This window comes from Leptosomus discolor, chromosome 2 (genome assembly GCF_034619465.1).
Source record: "Leptosomus discolor isolate bLepDis1 chromosome 2, bLepDis1.hap2, whole genome shotgun sequence".
NCBI classification, from domain to species: domain Eukaryota; kingdom Metazoa; phylum Chordata; class Aves; order Leptosomiformes; family Leptosomidae; genus Leptosomus; species Leptosomus discolor.
In genome coordinates this window covers 110,709,487-110,736,226 of record NC_141392.1, presented here as the reverse complement: position 1 = coordinate 110,736,226, position 26,740 = coordinate 110,709,487, and the positions used below count along the sequence as shown (strand labels likewise).

At 45.5% G+C, this 26,740-nt stretch overlaps 1 protein-coding gene across 3 annotated transcripts in view; it reads right to left on the bottom strand.

Annotated features, from left to right (window-relative positions):
- Window positions 1–271: 271 nt before the first annotated feature.
- The window catches only part of GRHL1 (grainyhead like transcription factor 1), a 42,555-nt gene continuing 16,086 nt past the window's right edge, over window positions 272–26,740 (bottom strand). For 2 of the 3 annotated variants that reach the window (XM_086461570.1, XM_086461569.1), the window contains exons 9-16: window positions 16,454–16,612; window positions 10,658–10,745; window positions 8,263–8,402; window positions 6,832–6,869; window positions 6,641–6,729; window positions 4,062–4,147; window positions 1,637–1,701; window positions 272–386 (exon numbers count right to left, since the gene is read on the bottom strand). In XM_086461570.1, coding sequence (XP_086317696.1) covers window positions 272–386; window positions 1,637–1,701; window positions 4,062–4,147; window positions 6,641–6,729; window positions 6,832–6,869; window positions 8,263–8,402; window positions 10,658–10,745; window positions 16,454–16,612 — 780 coding nt within the window. The remainder of the gene's footprint in view (window positions 387–1,636; window positions 1,702–4,061; window positions 4,148–6,640; window positions 6,730–6,831; window positions 6,870–8,262; window positions 8,403–10,657; window positions 10,746–16,453; window positions 16,613–26,740) is intronic. The other variant, XM_086461571.1, reaches the window with a different exon arrangement.

The window sequence follows — 26,740 nt, the reverse complement described above, 5'->3', positions numbered from 1 at the left end:
ATTATTTACTAGTGTTTTATACATACTCTCTATTTAATTGCCGGTCTTTGCTCGCTCATTTCAAGTGCAAATAAGGTCATGAGCATTACAATGTTCTTTGGAAAGAACAGGAACACAAATGTATTAAGCAAAAACACTGCTCTGCTCCCCAGAACAAGTCAACACCTGGCTTTCTTCTGGAGAAGGCAATTAGTGTTTTGCCCAACATCCTAAATTATGGGAAAATGTTCACTTGAGACCCTTGTTTAAAATCCACAGAGGATCTACTATCTTAGATCTCAGTGAGAGTGAGCTTGTAAGATCCTCCAACTTCTTCAATCTGCAACTGGAAGGTATCTTCATTAGAATAGTGTTTCACAATGTTATCGTCCATGTTGACCAGAATTCTGGAAAAATAAAATAAGTCAGGGAAATATTACAGTTCTAAACGCCAAAGGCAACAAAGGTGCCCTCAAGTCTGAGAGAGCCTGGACTGTCCAGAGATAATGCAAGATCCCTGCTCATCTATCTCTGACCCACTGCTTCCTACAGCAGATCTAGCTGTTCTTACCCAAACCTGCCATCAAGGCTTGTGGCTGTGCTTCTAAGATCTGCACAAAAGGGTTAAGTCTTGGCTCCTGGACTAGGGAGGGAGGGAGATCTCAGAACTGGCAGAAATCCTGCTGAAGCTGCAGACACTTGGACAACCTTGGGGCTCTGAACTGATTTGTTTGACAGATATAAACCATCAGCACAAAGCCCTACAGAGCTTGAAGGGAAGAAATAGCTGATGCCTGGCCACTTCATCTGCTAGAACAGTCAGTACTTGTGTATTTGCATATGCACACACGCATGTGAGTGTGCACGTGTGCGCACACACACACACCAAGCTGTCCTTAGAAGTCACCTAGGTACCATCAATTCAAACCTTTTCCAGTTATTCTGGTGGGTTAATTCTGCTAAGAAAGCACAAGCCTTGAAACTACATTCTAGAGCTGATTAAAGGATGTATTTTTCCAGCCAGAGGAAGGGGCTAAGACACTGAAGTGACTTCAGAGAAAAAAAAAAAAAAAAACAAAACCAAGAAAATTACTGAGGGAATAAAAGAAAAAAAAAATCAAAAGCAGACGTATTCAGGAACTTGGCTATTTATGCTACAAAATAAAAGGACTATGGAACGTGGCCTCTGTGTGGAACAGGTACTTCACAAGTAAAGCTCTCTTCAATTTAGCACACAAAAAGACAACCAGGTTTAGTAATTGCAGCCAAACGTAGACATGAACAAGTACAGTTAACCACTGAACAATTTAACATGGGTTAAAGTAGGTTCTTCGTCACTAGGAGTCTTTAAACAAACTGAACTCTTCTTCCTCTGACATTATCAACTCTGGTTCAAATAGCAATTAAGCCAGAGAGGTGCCATGACTTGTATTTACCCAGGAAGTCAGACTACTTATTTCTATAGGACCTTTCCTGTCTTCTGCTCTAGGCATGACATTGGAACAGGATTAGTATGTTGCATGCACGCGCACACGCATGTCTGCAAATGGTATTTGCATAGGGGCAGTGCATGGAGGAATTATAAAGCAGATTTGCCTACAGGTTTGAAAAAACGAGTTCATATTCTCAGACAGTTGCTGCACAGGTACATACTCACCCTTTTTTACATTTTTTGAAGATCTTTCCTATTTTATCAAAAGGAACGTCATACTTGTCAGATATCTAGAACAAAAGAAAGTAAGCATTGGAGAAGCAGGGAGACTGCTGGCATTGTCTTCCACTTACTATTTTACAGAAAGGAACAAAAAAAGGTCTGCAGACAAAAACTGCTCTGCCCTATAAAGGCAACGCTAATCCTGAATTATAGCATAAGCCTACAGATAAGAAGCCCTCCTCTGCAGTTTGCCAACTTCCGTGCAAAAAATTTAATCACGTTCTAAACCTGGCCACTGACTTCTCACATAGTAAACCCCTGCCCCCACACCAAAAAGCCCACGCATTAAAAAAACCCCACCCCACACCCTGGTTCTCATCCTCTCTTGGCTCTCTGTTCTCTTAGCATATCAAAAACCACTTTTAAATTCAGTGTCAAAGGGATCAGGTGAAAACTACTCACCACAGTGGCTGGTGCAGGAAGAAAACAGCAACAGAGCAAAAACCCCTGCTGCCAAGAACACAAGCTGATCAGAAACATCCCCCTTACCCATCAGGGTGACCTCAGCGTAAAACCACAGCCACTAACAATGGCACTTCACTGTACAAACCTCCAGAAAGTCAGGAGGTCAGTAACCCAAGGCCGGTTTACTTTGGCAAACTGCTCTATCACACCAACAGCAAGTACTAAACCAATACGCCGTTTCAGGATGCCAAAGCACGGGGGGTTTCCTCCAAGCCACAGTTGTGAGCTCTTGGTTCCTTGCTTTAAGGAATCCAAGTGAAAGAACAAAGGCGCAGCTTTACTCCACGTCCATGGGGTAAGCAAGGACTTCATAGCCTTCAAGCCTTCATAGCCCCATTAACCCCCACCTCCAGCCTGCCTGCACTGGGAAAGCTCCACAGCCAGGAGTGAGCTTTGGTTTACAGAACCATCTCTGGGTCCTGAAGCTAACAGCAAGATAACCCTGTCCTGGTTTTGGCTGGGGTAGAACTGATTTTCTTCCTAGTAGCTGGTACAGTGCTGTGTTTTGGATTTAGTGTGAGAATAATGTTGATAACAGACTGATGTTTTAGTTGTTGCTAAGTAGTGCCTATCCTAAGTCAACAAACTTTTCACTTTCCCATGCTCTCCCAGTGAGGAGGTACACAATAAAATTGGAGGGAGCATAGCCAGGACAGCTGACCCAAAATAGCCAAAGGGATATTCCATACCATAGGACGTCATGCTCAGTATATAAACTGGGGGGGAGCTGGCTGGAGGAGGGTGGGGTGGGGGTTCGATTGCTGCTCAGGGACTGGCTGGGCATCAGTGAGCAACTGCACTGTGCATCACTTGTCTTTTATTTCTCTCTCTTTTTGCTATCTTCCTTTTCATTACAATTATTATTATTGTTACAGTTATTACTATATTTTATTTCAATTACTAAACTGTCCTTATCTCAACCCATGAGTATTACTTTTTTTCCCCAATTCTCCTCCCCACAGGGGGGAGGAAGAGTGAGCAAGTAGCTACACGGTGCTCAGTTGCCAGCTGGGGTGAAACCACGACAAGCCCCAAAGCCTTCGTCCTCTGAGGATCAATGAGGCATTAGTCACAGAAAGGGACAGCCAGACACGTCAGTTTTGAGCTCGTGCCAAACATTACACCATTCCTCGGAGTTAAGCTCTGTATTTTCTTTGCAGCACTGCAGCAGCAGGGGTAGTGGAAGGCTATTTTGGAACTCAAGTACCAGAGAGCAATTTCACGCACATGTGCACAGATCTATAAAACTCTTCAAGCACACTCAGAAGCTGGGACTTGGAGCTCTTCATAAGCAGGTTAGGAAGGGGGAGGGAAGGCCCCCAAACAAGGCTTTGAAAGACTGAAATAAACCCAAGCCACTGAACACATGCTGGAAATCACACTGTCTTCTAATTAAAATACCCTCTCTGACATGAGGGACATCCACAGTGGGAATCTGTTGACTATTTTCTGACAAAAGTAGGAAAACACCTACACAGCTGCTTCTGCAGCTTGGCCAAAGCAGAGCCTGCATAAGAAGTGAGCCTAGAAGGCTCTCTCTCCAGCAGCCCCTGCCATTTTGGGACCATCTTGGATATCCAGTCATAAAGCTTGACACACCTGGATTTTCAGGAAGGCTGACAAACACTACACCCAGACCCCACAGATGTGGGGTAAAGTACTTAAAAGGGAAGCTTTCTGAAATCCCTTAATAACAAATTAAAGCATCATTTACATTAATTTCCATGTTAGCAAAAGGAAATCAGCCTTATATTTCTTATCCAGAAGAGCAGGAATATGTGGATGCAAGCTGCGATTGAGAGTCTAGCTCCTGTGTGCAGTGTATAAGGACTGGAAAGCCAGGGACTACACTTGCTTTTTCTCAAACTGGAGGCAAGGACTATAAAACAGCCTTATTACTTACTGCTTCCATTAGACCTTTCAGAGACGGTGTCTTTAACATTAGTGCATCAAAGACTTCCTCTGACTCTTTTCGGACATACAGCAACACTGAAAGATGAATCAGAGAGAGGAATTTAGAATCACAGAATGGTTTGGGTCGGAAGGAATCTCTAAAGATCACATAGTCCAACCACCCTGCTGTAGGCAGGACACCTCGCGCTAGACCAGGTTGCTCCAAGCCCCATCCAACCTGGCCTTGAACACTGCCAGGGAGGGGGCAGCCACAGCTTCTCTGGGCCAGTGCCTCACCACTCACACAGTAAAGAACTTCTTCCTAAGATCTAATCTAAATTTACCCTCTTTCAGTTTGAAACCACCCCCCCTCATCCTATCCCTATAATCGCTGATAATCCCACCCTTTCTGTAGGCCCCCTTTAAGTACTGGAAGGCCGCTATAAGGTCTTCCTGGAGCCTTCTCTCCTCCAGGCTGAACAACCCCAACTCTCTCAGCCTGTCCTCACAGGGGAGGTGCTCCAGCCCCCTCATCATCTTTGTGGCCCTCCTCTGGACCTGCTCGAGCAGCTCCATGTCTTTCTTAGATGATGAGCTCTGAGCAGGTCTGTGTCTTTGCTGTGCTGGAGGCCCCAGAGCTGGACACAGCACTGCAGGTGGGGTCTCACCAGAGCAGAGCAGAGGGGCAGAATCACCTCCCTCGACCTGCTGGCCACACTTCTCTTGATGCAGCCCAGGATGCGACCGGATTTCTGGGCTGCAAGTGCACATTCCTGGCTCGTATTCAGTTTTTCAGCCACAAGTCCTTCTTAGCATGGCTGCTCTCAATTTACTGCATAATTGCTCCTCAAAAATGATCAGTACATGATAGTGGCTAAGTACAGTGTAATATACATTGAGGATCTCACAAGGAGATATACATATGTACATTTCAATATACATTGAAGATTGCACCAAAACCATGCATAGCTAGGTTAGCTCAAAACAATGTTTTTGCACACAGAAATACTGCGTGCTCAAAACGCCTTTATTGTCAAAATACTTTTAGATTTTTCTCTATTTGCTATTTTCTCTATTATTTAAAAAAAAGGGTTACATTTGAAACATAGAAAGGTAGAATGCAAAACACACAGGTTTTGGGACTTTAGGTTATCCATATCTCACAGGTGATCTGCCATAAGATTTTGCACAATAAAATTATTTGACAGACGTGACCACAGCAGGTGAAGACATCCTAGCCACTTTCTCGTTTTTAAATAATTTATTTGTACAGTCCTCTGCGCTTCCTATGCTGTCTCATCTCTCTTCCTACCCCTTGCCATGTTTCAATCATGCTCACACCACCCCAGCTGACACATGATGCAGACTTAGCCACCTGCTAGGAGGGGAACAAAAGAATAAGAAACCTAATTAGGTAAGCATCCCTAGCATTCTCAAGCTAGCAGAGAGTCATTGTATGTAACACCAGCCTCATTAAAAACTGCATTAAGGCTGAGGAATAAGCCATGAGAGCAAGAAAGCTTGGACTTCAACAGCTTTGCTCTCTTTAATCCACCTTCTAATGACTAGGTATTGCAGCCTGGATTGTTTACAAGGGTTCATCAGCCACAGCTTTGACACACCTGCAATACAGAACAATTACTGGCATATCTAATTGACCAAGGTGAACTCAGGACAGCACAGCACCTTGACAGATCTCCTCTGCTAAAGGCGAGTTTGAAAAAAGGACTGTAGATTTAGAAAATGAAGACAGTGTGCAGAGTCTCTGTTACAGCACAGGTCGGATGATATACCAGCTGAAGGAGAGAGAATCCCATGGATCTCATTTAATGGCATACAGCAACAAGAAAACCCAAGAAGTTTAATTTCCTTTTATAAAATCCATCCTTCCTTACTAGTTTATCCAGGCTACAGAACTGCAGCCCCATTAAGGTCAGACTTGCTAGACTTAAGCTTTGCCACATCACAAGTGTAATCCTTGTCTGTTAATCCTTTAAGCTTTGTCTTGGTCCTTCCACACACTACTGTCATCAGGCAGGTAATCCTCTACACCATCTCCAAAGGGACCTCTCATCTCCTTCCACAACACCACAGCAACATCCAATCCCACATCAAATTGCAAAGGTTGACAACAGGTTAAAAATGAGCAGAATATTCTCTCAGTTTGGCTCTCAGCAGTGAACAGCCCATTTTCCAGCATGATGAAAGATACAACAGTTTTATACCCAGAACCAGCTCTTGGCATTCATTGCTTAAAGTCCTAGAGAGGACTTCCAAAGTATTTTGTAGTGGATTACGTGATGAATTCTCTCCCCCAAATCACCAAGGAGATTGGTAAACTGCTCACTTCCTCTGAGTCTCTTTCCTTACAGGTTCAGAGCCAACTAGCGTCCAAGTTGGCAGAAAATCCCAGAAATTCTGACATTGTAAAAGATGCATGAACTCTTTCTATTACTACACAAAGCCAGAAAAATCAGACTAAAGTATAGTCCAAAATAAATTAAAATAACTCTTTACCCTCAGATGCATCTCTCTATCATGATGGACAAACACTCCAATAATTCAGTCTCTGAAAGAAGAAAATAATACCTCTTTTTGGTTCTTCTATTCTGGCCATCTTATTCGGAGTAGCAATAAAGTCCTCTTCACCAATATAGGCTCCTCTCTTCAGGTTGGAGCTGTCATTGACAGGGCAAAAACTTAGCAGTGGTACAACTACAGGGACTCACCTCTCTGTCTAAGGGCAAGACTTCAGTAGGCTGAAGTAGTGCAGCTCTTACCTTTCACCCTCCAGTTCTTCTGAAGCAACAGGAAGGACCTTTTAAAACAAAGGGGAGGTTTTCTTGACATATACAGAAAAACACATGCTGAATTAGCTAGTGAGAACCGTCTGTGGTACTCAGTCCTTGGAAAACACTACAAAGGGCTCTGAACATTACAAAACAAAGCTGCATAAGGACAGACCCATTAGCTGGCGCAACATGGTCTCGTCAGCAATGCTCTCCCCATCCTTCTAAGTGCTATCTGTTAATAGCAACTTAGCAATAGCTTTGTTTGCGTTGAAGAGTCACTGACATGGAACAACCATCCTGCTGCATCTGGAACGAGCAGAGGTCCAACAGCATCAAGTTAAAGGAGGGGTAACCCCTGAGCCAACAGCAGGAGCCACAAGGGACAGGCAGACAGCAACCATCCAACTCACTCAAGCACATGAGTACAGGACACAGGGGAAAATAAATCTGTCAAGTGGGGAGCCAGCCACGGCTTCACTATTAGAAGTAAGATGCTTTGGTCCAAGCAACAAACACTGGCCTTCATTTTAATACACAAATAATACTTGCGCTTCAGGTTGTGAAAATTTTATCCAGAACTAGAATTCATTTCCTCTTACTATCTTTCAACCCTGTATCAAATGACACTTTGTCTCAATCTTCCAAAAGCAAGTAAGCATCTTCTTTAACTCTTTTCATAAATAGAAATTAAAGGATCTCAAATGAGAGAGACAGGAACATACAAGAGCTAACCAGATTTCTATCAGGACTGACACAGCACTAGGGCCTTCACTGGAAAACATGCAGAAAAGTCAGCCTTACAGATACAAGCTCATTCTCCAACCATGTTAGGAGTTTAGGGAATGCTGTGAAAAAGTAAGGTTTAGATTCTGTTAGAGCATGCCAGAACTCCCAGCACAGGAAAGTTCAAGATTTTGAAATTTGGTTGCACTCTAATCTTTTCCCTTCCAGTTTCTTGTCAGCTGCGACTTCCCAGGAACGCTGAGGCAGAGCCCTCTGGCAGTGGATCACAGAGCTGACACACTTGCCAGTTCCACAAAACAGCTATTCACCCTGCAGCAGCAGCAGGCTGGAGGAGCCCAAGGTCTACAGCAGTGCACCAGGTACCCAATGTATTTTACAAGAGAAAAATCAGCCCACAGTTCATTCAATGAACTCTCATCTGGAGACGCTTTGGAACCATCATTTCAGGTTCATGTAAACGGCAGTTCATAGACAAGTAATTTATTCATAAAACATCCCCAGTTAACTCCAGCCAATGTGACTAGGGGCAACTGCTCTTCCTCATGTCAGGCTCAGGCTGTATTTGCACATAGTCTGGCATTTCATATATATAAAAATACACATATACACACAGAGCATATCAGGCTTTTTGCAAATACATCCCTCCTCATGCCCAGACCCACGAGCTTTACTTACGTGAGCACCACGCTGAAGATTCGCAAAGTGAACGTCAGGAATGAAAAGGACCGGCTGAGTGTCTAGATCCATGAAGGGCTTGAAGATGGTGATGTCTGTACGTTTGTGTGAGGGAAGCATTGGCACTTTGACATCAGAAACTGCGGAGACACCAAAGGTTGGAATAGAGGGTAGTGAAAACACCGATGGGGCTGTGGCTTTCCTACATCATTTAAGAGACACATATGCTGTTGAACAGGGGTACTCTGTAGTCAGGGTTAAACCTGTGGTAGAGGAGTTTGAAGCTGGGTTGTCTGCCTCTTAGATGAGGGCCCAGACCCCGAGGAAACAGCTCGAGGAGTAGGAGTTCGCTCCATCTCTCCAGGAGAGCTGCTTGACCTCGTTCAGATATAAAACTGAGCTGCAGAATGGCCTGGCCACTCACCCCAACAGAGGAAACACAGATCTTCCACGTACCAATCAAACCACCCAAACAGAGGGCAAAAGCTAGTCAGAGTCCCCTCTTCTCCCTATCTGTTCCCTCAAAGGCTGATGGATTTCCCATACCAGGAAGGCAGAAAGAAGACAGAGACAACCTGCAACGCACATGGTTCCAGTTGGGACCCTCCCAGAGAGACAGCACCACAGAGGCACTAACACAGTGCAGAGAAGGTACAAATACTGTTTCTTGCGAGATGCTCCATTTACAGTTACGTTTCTATTCCATGCTTCCAAATTCAATTTCATTCGTCTCATTGTTCACCCTGGTCACCTTAAGCTGCCAGACCCCAGTTCATCCTCCACCAGGACCAGCACTGTCTCCCACAGAGCATTTCAGCTCTCGTGACACACCAGCTGACTTGACACAAGGCATCAAGTGGGAAGTCTTCATCCACAAAGACCCATTCGGGAGAGAGTGAGGCAAGAGGTGCCTTAAACTGCACTTCAGACACATTCACATCAAACTGATCCCAGTTGAAGACTTCCACTCATTTTACCAAGTGGAAACATTTCTATTTTGGGTCAAACCAACTGCAAGCAAAACACTTCACTTCTGATGTCCCTAGTGGAAAATCTCCTTTTTTTTTTTCCCTCCTTGCAAAAATGATTTTTTTTTTTTTAAAGATTGCTCAATTGCTGTAGAAAATAACATTGTCCAGAAGTTACAAACTACTTTTGCTGTTGATGAGTCCAGGCGCTCAGGCCATTTGTGATCCTGGAGGTGGGTGTAATAGCTTATGGGTTAAAGCAATCAAAAACTTCCTACACGAACTAAACAGCAATGGCTTGTACTTTCCAGGAAAAAAGGTCACATCAGGCTAAGCCCAAGCCTAGGAAATTCACACTGGAAAGCAGCTTTTGTAAAATCATAAGATCCTGGAAATCTGTATTGAAACTGTTTGTACTTGCCAGCCATTACGCAAAGGGCTGCACGCAATAATCTTTTGGGACCTGTTGGGGCTACTACATTTGTGAAATGCTAACTGTGTGCTAAACCTACCTCTCACTCTGTACATTGGGAAAAAAACCAAAAACCCAGCCCTTTCTGCAACTGCCCTTGAGCAAATGGGTTCCCTTGTAGCATAATCTTCTTCTGAAGCTGCTCCAGCAGCCTGTACTTGCTGCATCAGGAAAATCCTGCCCAGCAAGCTGTGAGGTACATGCTCGTTGAACCAGTTGGACTGCTAACAGCACAGCTCTGACAAGCACATCAAGCAGAGCCAGGGAGAGCACGAACCTGCCCCGTGCAAAGGAAGAACAGGGAGATACATTTTCCTCTAAGCAGCTCTGTTGGGGAATAACTAGTCCTCCAAACACAGGATCTGTTGCAGTCATCTGCAGCAGTTAAAGGAAAGATGTTCAACCAGAAGAAGCTCCGCAGCCTTTACATATCATAAGTGCTGAGGCCTTCACATCCTTCACAACTTATATTGAAATTATTTACTAAAGATCACTTGACTCTAGAATTGTGCAAAGCTGCAGGCTCAGTCCCAAGGATGCCACCACCTTGCTGCACAGTTATAAACACATTTTCAACATAAGTTAAAGCCTAAATTTAGGATCAAGCTGGAAACACTTGGAACAGCTCCAGTATTTGCTGCCACACAGAGCTGCAGGGGCTCCAGCAGTGCCCAAAAAATCACATACCCGCCCTGTCATTTCATCTGCTAGAAGACCATATCCGAATGAAAACATAGAAGGATCCTGTCTTGGACAGGAAGAACCAGGTAGAAGAGAAGTCCTAAGTGACTCAGTATGTTGCAAAACACAATTTATGGCTACACAAGCAACTGCTTAAAACAAACGCTATTCCACAGGGGATAAAAATTGACTTAGGAGAGTACTACCGCACAGGTTATTTGTAACCAAAATGAGATCTACTATTTAAAATAAAGATAGAATAATTTCTACTTACAGGCATTCAACTGAGAGCTGGGGTCAGTGCACTTGCCTTTTCTTTTGCTTTGCTTTCGCTCTTCATCCCTGATCTTCCTCTCTGCTCCCTGCCAAACAAGATTAAGGGGAAGGGGGGTGGGGAGAGAGAGAAGGTAAAGAAGGTCTTTTAGGTTTTTTGGGGTTTTTTTTTCAGCTGCAGAAGCAGGAACACTGACTCTTCCAAAGCTATGTTTGTGGAGGTCAGCTTCATGGTACCAGAGCTGCAGGTTTGCCAGTGTGCCAACTTCGAGATCTACCCAGAGTTTACTTTCAAGTCCTGTCATCTAATGAAATCCAACAACCTTATCCAATATGCAAACAATTGCTTTTCTTCCAAGTAATATGATGACAAAAGATATCCACAATTATAACAACTGTATGAAGTGCGAGACAAAATATATCTGAAGTGTTTAAAACAATAAAAACTTGCAAGTTCCCTCAGTTTAAAAGTTCACTAGATCATCATTAAATCCTGATCTACAAAAACCAAGCCACGCTCAGATCACCAAGCGTAAGATACCCTCCTGCAAGTTGCACATGGAGCCGGCAGCAGTTATACCAGCCTTCACTGACCTCAGGCTGAAGACATGCATAATCGTAAAGCAGGCATTACTTCTCTTTTTATCAGGGCCAGGCTGTGGGGGAATCCACAGATGCCTAACCAGGTTCCTGCCATGGTTCCTGGCCCTCCAAACCAAGCAGCAGTAGGGAGAGAACTATATTTTCTGCAAGGTGCAGGCAGCTATGACAGAGAGAGCAGGAAGGAAGAAGGTTTGTATTGGAATTGTGCTCATTCCTCCAGCTCTGCCCAGACCTCCCACGTGACTGTGGGATAAGGCAGGGACATTGCTGGTTGCATAAGGTGGTTAAGTCCAAAGTAGATTCCCAACACTAAGTCCTGGTGCTACCACTAGATCACTGCCCCAGCTGGTACACACAAGTTATACCTGTGTCCCAACACCCTCCTGCAAAGCAGGGTAAGCAGCAACAGTTATCTGGCTACAGGAAGCCATTATTTCTCATTCCCACCCCTGAAAGGCTGCCAAAACACACCCACATCCTTGCAGTGGTGCTGGAGGAAGACCAGATTAGCTACAGTGAATGAGATGTCAAAAAGCATGTGGTAATGGGGTGGGAAACAGTGCCTAAGGCAATAGCCCTCCTAACCTCCCAGTAAATCAATACTCTATAGCTGACAGGATGCCTGCGCCTGCTAGGGAGCAGAGGACGTGTCTGCACTAGCAATAAAAAGGAAAATTAGCCTAGATATTTGATGTGCATTAACATAATCACCTTTTCTCCCACCTAACATCAAGGACACAAGCAGCTTCAGGCTGCTTCCTTGAGGAGAACGTGTTAATCCATCAGAGCATGCATACCTGGACTTGTGCAAAACATTTGATGCTGTCCCACAAAACATCCTGGTCTCTAAACTGGAGAGACAAGTGGATAAGGAATCGGCTGAATGGTTGCACTCAGAGTTGCTGTCAAAGGCTTGATGTGCAAGTGGAGATCAGGGATGAGTGGCATTTCTCAGGGATTGGTAATGGGACCAGAGCTGTTTAACATCTTTTTCGGTGACATGGACAGTAGGATTGACAGCACTCTCAGCAAGTTTGCCAACACCAAGCTGTGTGGTGAGGTCGACAAGCTGGAAGGAGTGGGTGTTGTCCAAAGGGACCCTGACAGGCTGGAGAGGTGGGCCTGTGCAAACCTCAGGAAGTTCAGCAAGGCCAAGCGCAAGGTCATGCACCTGGGTCGGGGCAATCCCAAGCACAGATACAGGCTGGGCAATGAGTGGATCAAGAGCAGCCCTGCGGAAGAGGACTTGGGGGCACTGGTGGATAAAAAGGTGGACATGAGCCAGCAATGTGCGCTCGCAGTCCAGAAAGCCAATCGCATCCTGGGCTGCATCAAGAGAAGTGTGGCCAGCAGGCTGATGGAGGTGATTCTCCCCCTCTACTCTGCAGTGCTGTGTCCAGCTCAGAGGTCCTCAGCACAAGAAAGACATGGAGGTGCTTGAGCAGTCCAGAGGAGGGCCACGAAGATGATGAGGGGGCTGGAGCACCTCCCCTGTGAGGACAGGCTGAGAGAGTTGGGGTTGGTCAGCCTGGAGAGGAGAAGGCTCCAGGGAGACCTTATAGCGGCCTTCCAATGCTTCAAGGGGGCCTACAGGAAAGGTGGGGAGGGGCTGTTGATCAGGGAGTGTAGGGATAGGACGAGGGGTAACAGTTTCAAACTGAAAGAGGGGAGATTTAGAGTAGGTATTAGGAAGAAGCTCTTCACTGTGAGGGTGGTGAGGCACTGGCACAAGCTGCCCAGAGAAGCTGTGGCTGCCCCCTCCCTGGCAATGTTCAAGGCCAGGTTGGATGGGGCTTGGAGCAACCTGGTCTAGTGGAAGGTATCCCTGCCCAGGGCAGGAGCATGGAACTAGGTGATCTTTAAGGTACCTTCCCACCCAAGCCATTCTATGATTCTGTTACATGCAACAGAAGGAACAGTCTCCATGTTGCTGCCTGTCTGCATCAATGCTGCCTCCAGCTGCCTTGCACCATCTCTCTCCTTCCAACAGCACTTCACTCACCTGTTCCTACCATCCCACAAAAGCCTTCCCACAGCACTGCCCTGTCCACCACTACAAGAGTAATGGCAGCTCCCAGAGGACAACACTAGCTAGCCTGTGAAATTCTGTATCTAATCTTTCCCTTGTGGATGCTTAGCTTAGGCACAATTTACAGCAGAGGTCATCTTCCTCTGGGACAGGTCAGCCCCCATCCTCACACAGCCCAAATATTGCTGGGCCAAGCCTGAATGAAGCTTGTGCTGTAACATGCCACAGGATGACACCATTACGCCCATACTGCTTTTCTCAGGTCTTGAAACCACATAGGATTAGATGGAAACCAAACATCCTGGACACCTGTGGTCCCCCTTTCCACAGAGAGCAAGCGAAGGGGAAAACAGAAACGCACGAAGAAACTTGGTCTCAGAAGCAGCAGCCAAAAAACTAGAAACAAGCACCAATAGCTTTCCCATCTACTGCAAGCGTGGGAATTCTCCTCCTTCACTCCTTTCCTGTGCAAAGGACACCACACAACATTAACTAAAACTGTTTGACCTTCCGCAGGGCATCTATCGATTCGTACACACACAAAAAGAGACAGCAGAGGACTGCCGTGCCAGCGTCTGGGTTCAATGTCAGTTCAGGTGTGTGATGCAAGCACAGCCATAACAGAGAAAGGAATAAAGGGGACCTACACAGAGCTGTCCCTGTTAGGTGGCCACAGCATTCTCACTTTGTGCTGTTTTTTCCAACAGACCTCCACAGTACAGACTTGGCCCTCCACAAAGAAAACATGGGTAACACCACTTCTACAGGTAAGACTGATCACATGAGTACAAACACATTAAGGACCGCAATACGTGTGGATACTATAGTAACGATGGGCCTGTAAACATTCAAGACTAGCCAATTGATTAGCTCATATTCAAAACAGGGCAGAAAATGGGTGCTCCTTCCGAAATGCCAATGCTCTTATAGGAGCCTGGAGAAGGTGGCCAGCATTATGGTCTACAAGTCAGTACCTGCAGCTGTAAGGACACAGGTCTGCTCACAGGAGCACTTGCCCAGTGCCTCAAACAAGCGTTTCAGTACGCAGTTTGATTCAATGTGATGACAGACAGTATTCAGCTTGTTAGCCTCCATCCCAAGCTCTCATTGTCGGACTCAGCCTGGATCTGAAAGGCAGCAAACTTCAATACCATTTCTAAAAATGCAAATTGCAGGATCATCAGGCACCAACCTCACATTGGCTGCATGTTCACAGAATGAACAACAGTCAGATTAAATACAGAAAAGTAATCTTTTCTCCTTCCCTCCCTCCCATTTTAATTCAGGTCCAATTTGCAAAGTAGCTGGAGAAATAAAGCAGGAGGAAGGGTCGAAATCCCAAAGGAAAATAAAAGATAACACTGGCATTACTGTACTAATAGATTTGCTGAAATTTATGGTATAGACTCAGATGGTTTTCTTTAAGCTATCTACTGACTACACTTCTGCCTTTTTATTAACCAATTTGTCGTCTTAGCAGTGGCACAAGCCTGTCAGTAATTTTAGCACAGTATCAGTAACTGACTGGACAACTTACGAGTAAGAGATCCCCCCCCTTCCCTGCAGCAAGTATACACTCAGTGGTATTGCAGAGAACACAGGCTGATAACATACAAAACTCCCAGATAATAAAAGAGCTTTAGATGACACACTTGCCTCAGTCTCACTTTAGAGGAAAAGAAAAGGGGGGAAAAAAAAAAAAAGGCCTGAAGAAAGTACATGAGATCCAAGCCTCTTAGGCTTACCAGCAAGCCTTTGAGATAGGTCTGGAGAGCATTCGTTAACTCCCTGGTAAATTCTTTGCAGAAATCATCACAACAGGAGCCACCTCAGGAGGCACTTGAAGGAAGATGACTAAGTAGCTTTACACTGGCAGGCAGCTGCAGCCACGCAGGAAAGCAGAGGGGCCTATTTAAAAAGCATGTAGATGGACAATAAAACGTGGTGGGATGGGCCAATGAGATGCTCCAGCAGAGGCAGACTGTAAAGGGCTCCATGTATTTTGGGAGGTAAGTGGAGGCGAAGCAATGGCACAGGAGATTAATCTTTATAGCACTGTCCTGGGGGATGACAACAAGGCAAGATCACACAGTATGTAACCACTGCAAAGCTAGCACAGGACTCAAGAGTGGGGGTCACGAGCCTGCCTTAGACCTGCAGCTGCAGAAAGGTGTTTGAGATATCACCCACAGAGTCCACGCCATGAAGATGGGAGTCTGGATGCAAAGAATGAGAGGCCCTAATTAAGCAGGATGGTAGCAAAACAGGAACTTGGTGTGGCTCACAGCAATCAGAAGAAGAACTGGGAAAGTCGAGGCAGCATTTACCCCAGCCTAGGAAGATCTTGGTCACGCTGGAAACAGCAACATTGCACATTACTTGCTCTGGTCCTTCAAAAGACTGCTCAGGCAGGAACAGGTTACAAAGACTGGGAAAGGTCCTTTCTTTGCAAATGCAGTTAAGCTTTTACAACTGCTTTCAGCTCAGCTCCTGTTTCTTTCACAGCTTCTGGTGAGCAGTGGCTTTGGGAAAGGTGTTAATTCGCTGTGTGCTAAATGCATTAGGCAGAGCAGTCAAATTACAGCACCCATCCAGCTTGTAAATGGCTTTTATTATACTGCTGTATCTCACGGCAGTACAATGAAAGCAGCAACATTTTCTGTTCACAATATGTGCAAATTACGAGGTTGTTTTGTTTTTATAACAAATGCAGTAAGAACCCATGAAGAAATTTAAAAGGACCAACACACAGCTGGGGCAAAAAGACAAGCCTCCACTTGCTCCAATCAATTGCAATGATTTCTCCTACTGAAAGCACTCGGCAGGACTTTCCAGTGTCTGGAGACCAACAGTCAGTCTTCTGCCACTGGCTGACCTTTCTCCAAAGCCAATGCTCAGGAACACTTCTCAGCGCTCCAGCATTCTGAGCACAGCAGATTTATCTGAGGTCATCATAACACCTATGAGCCAAGTAGAAGGGGTTGAATTTTTTTCCTTGCAAAGGCTGAACACAGATGGGAGTTTTCAGTGAGCCAAAACAGCAAGTGACAGAATTAGAGTCAAAATAAAAAATTAAAAAAAAAAGAAAAAAAAAAAAAAAAAAAAGCTGGTAAACTGTGGAACAACCTTTTCCAAAAGGTCACTGGCATACTGATCCAACCTTACCTTGTCGCAGAAGACTTTAATCTGGCAGTAGGCTCTGTGGACAGGTTTGTTACTCCTGTTATTGTAGCTGTAGGTGTCGATCTGAAGATTCAGGGGCAGGCCTTTAACTCCCTTCTGAGAGGAGAAATCTGTGCTGAGGCAGTTCACAGAAATGAAAACCTGCAGAAGCAGAAAGCAGCACCCATCAGTAGTGACACACAGACTCCTGGCTGGCCACTGAGCAAGAGACTACTTGGTGAGTGTTGAGATCTAAATGCTGGTCCTTGCCACTGCAAGGACCTTCTTTGTTCTGAGAGATCAGGTAAAATCACGAAGAAGCGGTACAACATTCTTAATTCTTTATATAAGCCATTACAGGAGATAAAGCCTCTTTGTCCAGAATGAGTTGGAACAAACTCTCCAAACTTTATGAAGACTCCACTCATCTTTCTGCGGTATTTCAGCCCAAGAGATCTCAAATGTCATCATCAAACTTCTAGCAACAGGAATCCTCCTACACCCAGTAGTCCTCACTGCCCAGTGTTTTACCATCTTGGTAAGAACACAAACATACTTTGAAAAATTTATGTTACTTTAGGCAAGTTAAAACAGAGCCTTCCAAGAGCGCACATAAGCTGCTGTGAGCACAGCTTATGCTTGAAACCACCTGGGGTTTTTTTGGTTCCTTTTTTTTTTCCTGTAAATTATATTAAAAGCTTTTAAAAAAAAAATCAGGCAACATGTCATCTTAAAGCACAGGAATAATGCTGTTATTTCAGTGAAAGAGTTTCTGGGCTTTACACTTAAAAAGACAAACACTATCTTGAATATTTATAGAATGCTTTGGGTTGGAAGGGACCTCAACAATCACCTAGTTCCAGCCCCCCTGCCATGGGTAGGGACACCTCCCACTAGACCAGGTTGCTCCAAGCCCCATCCAGCCTGGCCTTGAACATTGCCAGGGAGGGGGCAGCCACAGCTTCTCTGGGCAACTTGTGCCAGTACCTCACCACCCTCACAGTGAGGAACTTATTCCTAATATCTACTCTAAGCTACCCTCTTTTAGTTTGAAACTGTTACCCCTCATCCCATCCCTACACTTCCTGTTCAAATTCCCTCCCCACCTTTCCTGTAGGCCCCCTTGAAGCATTGGAAGGCCGCTATAAGGTCTCCCCAGAGCCTTCTCTTCTCCAGGCTGACCAACCCCAACTCTCTCAGCCTGTCCTCACAGGGGAGGTGCTCCAGCCCCCTCATCATCTTCGTGGCCCTCCTCTGGACTGCTCAAGCACCTCCATGTCTTTCTTGTGTTGGGGGCCCCACACAGCTGGACACGGCACTGCAGGTGGGGTCTCATCAGAGCAGAGCAGAGGGGCAGAATCACCTCCCTCGACCTGCTGGCCACAGTTCTCTTGATGCAGCCCAGGATGCGATTGGCTTTCTGGGCTGTGAGCGCACATTGCTGGGTCATGTCCACCTTTTTGTCCACCAGTGCCCCCAAGTCCTCCTCTGCAGGGCTGCTCTTGATCCACTCACTGCCCAGCCTGTATCTGTGCTTGGGATTGCCCCGACCCAGGTGCACGACCTTGCGCTTGGCCTTGCTGAACTTCCTGAGGTTTGCACAGGCCCACCTCTCCAGCCTGTCAGGGTCCCTCTGGACAACACCCACTCCTTCCAGCTTGTCGACCTCACCACACAGCTTGGTATTGGCAAACTTGCTGAGAGTGCTCTCAATCCCACTGCCCATGTTGCCAGCAAAGATATTAAACAGTGCTGGTCCCCAGGCCAGTTCCCTTATTGGGGAATATGGAATATACCCCAGTAAGACTTACAGTACCCTGTTAATGTTCAGATCAAAAGGGAAAGAGTAAATATTTTCATTATTCCAGTGGAAAAAAAAAAATATGGGGAAAATTATTTAAGAGTGATTTTTAACATATCTAATTTCATTTTCATAATTGCATAAAAAAATAAATAAAAACCACCAACCCCCCCCCCAAAAACCCCAAACCCATACAACCAGAGAATAAGTCCAATGCTGCTTAACAGAAGGAATATCCTCGTGTGGATATGAAGAGATAAGAGTACTTTGTATCCAGAACACGGGCTTGCTGTGTGCCACGCTTTTCTCCAGGCGTAATCCCCATTACTGGCATGTCTCAGAAGAAACCGCAACGATTAATTACCAGGAATTTATGAGTTACTGAGACCTGCAATGGCTCCTCTCTGCCTCAAAAAGAAAGTCTTAGAAACCACTGCTTTAAAAAAATAAAACTTTGGGAGCCAGAAGCACCTTGCCAGAGATTTTGCAGGAGTACTAACTATCCCACTACCTGATCACTCACTCCTTGTGCTACTACTACGAAGCAGCCATCTGACAGACTGTGCAGTGAGTTAGTGCCACCTCCCGGAGCCACCCCGGTGTTGAAAAGTCTCAAGGTAGGTTTTGAAAAGCTTATGGGTTTGGGTAGGATTTGTGGTTTTGCACAACGCTTATCACAGCGTCCTTTGCACAGGTTCTGCAAGATCCTTCACTAGCTTTAACAAAAGAGGGGAAATTGAAATGTAATAACTACCAACAGATGAGGAACAGAAGCTTTTTCTTCCCCCCATATATAACACAGTACTATACAAAGCTGGGAGTGGGGAATAGCATAAGATAAGTATTTTCTCTCTCAATAACTTGTCTGAATGTTCAAGATTCACACGCAACTCCTTGCAGCCCATGAGCCCCAGCTGCCCCGGAGCAGGGAGGCAGCTGCTGGCACACATGTCAGCAAACAGTCCCCATCCCTTCCCTCGTGCACACACACGCACACACACACTCACAGAGCTGGCAATGCCCCCACCGAGTCCCACTTGTGCAAAAGGACATGGAAATGCGTAAAAGAACACCCAACTCAGGCCAGTGAAGCATGCCAGCAGAGCCCCATCCCCAGCCACCCCAACCTGCGCTGCTTGTTCTGCGGTGGCCCAAGCCAGGATGATATGCAGGGACAGCAGCGGCAAAGATGAGCCAGCGCTCAATGCCCTCTCGCTTTCCAGCCTGTGTCTCACCATCCCTAACCCATGTTTATCCAAGACAACTTTTTTTTGAAAATGTTAAATAAATCCCAAATCACAGCCAGAAGTTTACTGTAAATTAAGCTCTTCTCGATCTTCCCCAGGCTAACCCAAACGATAGCTTTGGCAGCTTTTATCCAACCCCTCCTTCCCTCTTTACTACCTTCAGCTTTACAAGGGTGTTTTGCTTGCAGCGCTGGCGCACCTCGGGGGAAAGCTTCAAGGAGTTTGAAGAGCTGCTTTCACCCACTTCGGAGGCAGGTAATCAGATGTACGCACAGCCTGAATAATTGTCTTCCCTGAGCAGAGGTTTTGTTTTTTAAAAAAGAGCCTTAGCTCTGGTGTTTGCATATTTTTACATTTTAACTTTAAATTTATTTACCCATACTGAATATTCACACACAGCTCTCACATTTGTATGAAGAAATCACTGCGTTCCTCAAGAACACATGCCCAAGCAGCCATGCCAACGGGTCCACCACAGCCTCAAAATTTCTGTGAAATCCCTTACTTCAGTTTCACACCACTGGACACCAGCAGACTCAAAGTGCAGCATCACCCACCAGTTCCTGAGCAAGCAGTGCCACTTCTTTACCAGCTAATTCAGGTCTATGTTTTCAGTTTTCATGGCTTACCAGCCACGCAAAGCCCACGCAGCACACTGGGATGAAGGCAGAAGGGTTGGTCTCAGGATGACAGAGGCATGCCACGGTAGCAGAGCTGCACAGGTATCCCATGGGAATTTGGGATTGCCTGTCAGATGACAAACATTACCTTCTTACTTTAGAGTCTCCTCATTTGATTAGCTTTGGCTTTAAGCAGCTGACTTAATTTTCATGCCATTTAAGTCTTCAAGACTCTGGGCAGGAGATGACAACTAAAACCCAACCACCTCTCGAAGGCAACCGAGAGCCAGCCTCTCTTCTCCTGTTCATACAAAGTAATTTCAGCTCAAAAGGGTCATCTACTTCACCCTACCCATCCTCTAACTCCTATTTTTGAGCAACATCAGGTTGCCTCAAGTTCCAGAAATATGAAGTTTTAGAAAAAGCTTCTCCAGTTTGGGCTAAAAGAGTTTCAAGCTTTTTGTTCAGAAAAATCTGACTTGCATTCAAAAAGAAACGTAAGGCCAAGCAACTGTGCCAGTTACATCCCCACCCCAAAATTGCCAGAAGAAAGAAAAACGTAACCACAGAAGTTGCTCTGCGTCTTCAGCCTGCTGAGCAAGATTCCTTTTCATGTGTCCAACCTATTTTTCTAAGGGCAGTTCCGCATTCTCAGCTATATTAAGATTTGTTGTTACTTTTAAAAAAAAACCATTTTCATCTCGCCTCCCAAGATTCAACATAAAGACAGCACTTAAAAATAGAGTATTGTCAAGCCCGAGCACTTGCAAACATGAGTCAAGCCCTCAAAAGTTACGTAGATTTTCTTTAAAACTGAGATTTCTAAAAGGATTAGAAACGTGTTCTCAAGTTATTTTGCTTGCTTGGCAGTTAAGCCTTTAGTCTACATATGAATCATATTTCCAGGCTTTTCTCTTCAATCGAAACCAGGCTTTATTATCCTTTTCTTTTTTGTCAATTTTTTTTCATACTTTTTTATTATTATTAATGAAAGCTGAGATTCTCATTGAGACAAATGGTTCCACAACAGCAAGATTTAAAGATAAAACACCAAACAGCATGAAACCCGTGAGCTAGTACAAGGTGTTAACCCTCACACATCTGGTGACCTATACCCCAACATGCTACAAACCCTCCTCGACCCAACACCAGGCTGGGTTTCCTGCAGCCTTTCCAGCAGACAAGCAGCAGCCCAGCCGCACACAATGGAAGACCAAAGGCAGAAGGATTAAAGCACCTCCTCCAGGATCAGGCTGGAAGTCGGCGTGGGAAGAAGCCAGACCTCATGACTTCCCCGTCTGCTTTAACCACCCGACCACTCACACCCCTCCTCGCCCGACTTGGGAGAAACACACCATGCCTACGTTCAAATCTACAAGAAACAATCTTCTGTTTTAACAGTGCAGAAAAAAAAAAAAAAAATCCGGCAGCTCTGCTGCATGCCCTCAAGGAAGGGCAGCAGAGACAGCCAAGTTCTTTCCACACAGCACCTTTTTCTAACAAGATCTGCCTTTCAAACAAACCAGGAAAAACAGGCATAATTAAAGGGCAATCAAAGTGCTGCAGGAACCTCACTGTCAGCGAGATGAAAGATGCCTTTTTTAAATGAAGGCTTGCATACCCAGATCTCTTCTCCTCAGTTTATCTTGGACGCTGTGCTCTTTTGTCACACAAAAAGCACCAGCAATTCTGATTAGTCCAAAGGCTACATATGCAGCAGCTTTAGATGAAATGTCACCTTGTACAGCCTCTTCTGACTCACCGCAAAGCAAAGCTGAAAAGGAACGGTATGTAGGTACACATCAGCAACGTCTGGGATTGCCATAGGTAAGGGCAAGTAACTTGGATAGGTATTAGCACACTGGAAGCTCTGGCCAGTCCCCAGCAAACACAGGCATGGGTAAGACTGTAACGGCTACATAACAGATCACCTCGTCCTGCAGTCTTGTATGTCCTTCTGTATAAGACCCTACACAGTCGTACTTGGGACTGTTCTAGTCTGATCACCTTGCTCCATAGGCTTTTATTTTAACAGAAGACAGTTAAATTGAATTTACCTCCTCCTATTTATGCTCCATTACATTTTTGTACCCAGAGGATGAAGGTACCACTCAATAATCCAAGTTCATTTGGCATTTCTCTCTCTGTTGAGAATTCAGACAAAACTTTAGCTCTTTTCTAGCACTAGTAGGCAAAAGCCTCTCATTTTAATGTTATATTCAACTTAAAATTGTCAGCATACTATTGATCTGGATTACTGTATTCGGAGTTACAGAGTTTGGAGCCTGTAACAAAACAACCACGGACAGTTTAATCTGCAATGACCTTCTTTCCAGGGAATACAGTTGGATACTGTTTTTCTTGATCCAGGCTAAATAAATTCATTGTTCTACCCAACACACAGTAAGCAAAGGGATTCCAGTGTGTCCTGGGACCATTTCCCCAACACAAAGGCAGTATCTTGCCCATGGACTGATCCCCAGACATCCTATCTATTCGCAGACCAGCCTGAGGCTGCATGCAGCCCTTGCACAACAGGACCTACGCTGTGTCTTGCTTTTCTTTCCCTCAAAGCAGCAAGGCCATCTGCAGTCCCTGTCCGGGGAAGGCAGCAGTCAACTGTACAGCTAACTTTATCTACGAGTTATTTTCGCTTTTTGCAGGATGAAGGGCCATGGAAACCCTCAACCGAACTGACCTGAACAGAAGCCTTTGAAGCTATCACAGCAGATTAAAAACCAAAGGAAAAAATAAGGTAAAGGATTCATCAGACCTAAATAAAAAGACTTGGATATGGACCAGAGGACTCAAATCAACCTCTTCTTCCTCTGCCTTCACAGACTCCCTTGGAGGACCAAGACATGCACCATCCACCACCAGCGAGCAGGAAGTTACACAGCTATTGCCAACGCCAGGACACAGCCGCTCCCCATCCTGGCTGCCAGCAGAAATTCTGGGAATGTCAATGCAAAGCCCAGCAATCACCAGGCTGCTCTGTCTCCTGCAGATGCATGTGAAGTTCAGGGATATGCAGCCATGTGGTCACAGCACTCCTTGCTGGCTCACTGAAGGAGCAGCCCCAGGCCCAAATTCCACAAACAACTCATTTATCAGCCCTCCACTAAAGAAAAATTACCCGGAAGCTCAAAGGTTGTTATTTAAGTGCTGATGGCTGAAAGCATGCAGTTTCTCTAAAGGTTTGGACAAATATAAACATAAAAAGGAAAAAAAGAAAAAAAAGGTATTTTCTAAAGATTTGTCCACATGGATGTGTACAAGATAGGCCTTAATGTGCTTCATCTGTGCTGCGAGCTGACTGGATGCAAATTGCCTCCAGCCTCAAAGTCTTATTACGCCAGCACAGCTCCAAGGCCTTCCGAGAGGCAGAGCTGTCAGCCTGGGCTCCGCACTGTGCTAACGTAGCTACATGGCTTCCAGGATTGGCACTGGGTCATGGCCAGGCAGCTTGGAGTGCAGGCAGGGCAAGCACAGGTCTGCCTGCACACATCCACGAAGGCATGTCCCAAGAAAGCAGTTCTGGGAAGGCTGTTCTGTCTTTAAAAGAAGAAGAAAAAAAGCGCTTGGTACAGCTCACCTGAGAGGTGGCTAATCTTACTGCTCTCACATTCGTTTCTTCACCTCCCACATGCACCACAGGTTTTGCATCAGCAGGAGGCAAGCCAGGAAAGAGAGATAAAAAAAATTGGGCAATTCATGCACCTGTGGACTCCCCAGCCACCTCCTGCCTTTGGAATCGGACGCTCCAAATAAGGCTTGTCTGGCAGATGTGCGATAGGGCCGCATCCGTTCCAGCTCCACTCAGACAGACCCAGCACCGTCCTCCTCGCAGCCCAGGGAAGTTAGTTTGTATTCAAATCTACCAAGCCCAATTGGGGTGACTGACACGGAACACATCGCGGGTCTCACACCACACCAAGGAATGCCGAATGGGAAATATGACCCAGCCCCGGATAAGAGAACATCCTCCTAGCAAGTTCACTCCATCAACAAGACAAAAATGAATGGTAATGAAAGGAAAATACATATTCCTGCTCAAAGAGCAATGCTCATTGTTATTCCAACCTGTTCTGAGGCAAGGAAATACAGGAACGTCTCTGCTCCCAACACGTGGGAAACCTGGGGATAGAGGTTCCCACCCCTACCAATGCTTCCTCCCACCCCATGCTCTGATAAGATAAAGGTGTGGGGCCAGGTGTCAGCTTTCCTTAGGTTGGTTGGAAAGAAAGTAAAAGCAGCATTTTGGAAAGAAAAAAAAAAAAAGGCAATATGTTTAAAAAACAAAACCAAACAACCCCCCAAACCCCTGCAAAACCAAACAAAACAACAACAAAAACCAAACCAACACAAAACTGAAAGAATTACATCTACAAAGGCAAAAAAATGGATGAAAAGGAAGTTTTGCCATCAGGTATGAAAGGAAAGGAGGAAAGGAAGAAAGTCACTTCCCAGTTTTTTCTGTAGAAGAGGTAACTTCAGGAAGATTTTTCTTCCAGCTTTAGGAAACACATTGTGAGCTCTGTAGCTGGTTGGAAGACCAGACAGATGGTGGAGATTGGGACACCAAGTTCTGAAGAAAAAATGAGAGCTGAAAACCTGCTTCTAATTTGCAATGCTTAAAATCAAGAGCAACATGTGCTTGCTTTTAAGAAAACCCAGGACAGAGTAGGAAGAGGTTTGCATTAAGAGGCATGTAAGCAACACTTGCTATGGCTTTCCTATGTCACTGCTCCAAAGGCTGTGTGTACTTGTGCCTCAAAGTACCTGTGGTCTGCAGCGTTGGCTTTAAACCAATCTCTTTCCTTTAAGTATGTTTGACTCATCACATTTCATAGTTTCATTTCCAACTAGCCAAACCTGTACCTCCTCAATGCTGCTGAAGGTGGCAACACCTTCTTTAATGAGGCATATGACTGCTGTTTCATTACAATGGCATCCATATAAATGCAGGCAATATTCATCAATCAAAAAAGCTGAAACTCTTCCTGAACACCAAGTGAGGATTATGATAGAATAAACTCTCAAAATAAATTGGTGGTGTACACCCCAGCCTTACTTCAAGTGGTAGGCAAGAGATCCACCCTCTCTGAAAATTGAGCTCATCTGAACAAAAAGAGCCTTCCCAAGAACTGCAGCCAACACATGTGAGGATCTGCCAGAAGACCACCCTCATTGCCCAATCTGCTATTTCAAAAGGCCAACCCAAATTAGCCTCAAGTTACTTTAATACAGGACCGTTCCACTTTTCTTGGAAAAAAATGAAACAAGACAAAAAAATCCCCACCAAAACATTAATCAGTCTGTCATTAAGGGTGTCACTTAAGAGATACCACAGCACCTTCCCTTTGGTGGAAAGACAGCAAAAAGCTCTACCACAATATTCTGCAGCTCTGAATGCCCCTGGTTACACCCTCACCGTGTATCCCTTTTTGGTAGAAAGGTCTTTTCACACAGAGCATCTGGCTTACAATGCCTTTTTTTGGCGGGGGAGGAGTGAGAGGACAATAGAGCCCTTAATGTGCAGTGACATCATTTTTGGCTCCAGTCCCACCCTCCAGCCTAAGGCAAGCCAGACAGAAGACCTCCACAGGGGCCCTTCTCTGGGCGTTGCTGAAGTAACACTGCATTTCAGAAGCAACCCATTGACAAGTGTGGAAGGGGTGCCCCAGCACAACAGCAGGGTCCTCACGCTGTTAGGACTACAAAAATGGGGCAAAGAGGCCCTTGCCCTCACCATGCAGACAACAACTCGCCCTGCTCAGACACGAGGCCCCAGCCCTCCCGCTCCACCGGGCAGGAGCTCAGACAGGATTTGAGCAAAGCGGGATCCAGCAAAGCCAGTTAACCCTGGGGAAACCAATCCGTCCAGATTGTTCAACTGCCACTGACCTGAGAGCAGGCCATGTCCCCAGGCCAAAGTTAAGGGATAGAGAATTTGCTTCACAGCCTAACGGGTAACAGCAGAGGTAACAAGACAGTGACCAGCATTATGAAGAGCAGCAGGAAACTCTCAAAGGAAACGTGCATTTAACCATGCATGTAGTGGCAATTTTCATTACAAGACCTCTAACGGACACCAACCAAGAGAAGGAGAACCAGGCATGCTGTACAGACCTAGGAAGAGATGGTTCCCAGCCTCAAAAACTCATGACCTGAACCTATGACCGCTTCTCCCAATTGACATACAGAGGTAAAAAAAGGGCTGCAAGGACACGATTCCTCTTCTCCACCTTCCCTACCCTTAAAATCCCCTGATTTTAAAGATGGCCAAGCCTGCTCAGTCAATGAGGAGGGGTAGGCACCTCCAGAGAAAGCTCCACCCCAGCTCTAGACACTCCATCCCTAATGAAGTCATAGAAGCAAAAGATGACGAGCTTGCGTTCAGACATCTAAAAGCTGTTTGCAGGAGAAGAACCCCACCTCAATTGTCTGCCCAACACGGCAGACATCTAGGACAGGGTGGGAAACTGTTTGAAGCCTCCACAAGCCTCAGGGTAACTCCAGCATTACCTGTTGCGTGCAAGTGTGTGTATCAGCTATACATCTTTGTCAGACTCATCAGACCATGCTTCCACCCAACCAGGATGGCTCCTGACTGAGTAGC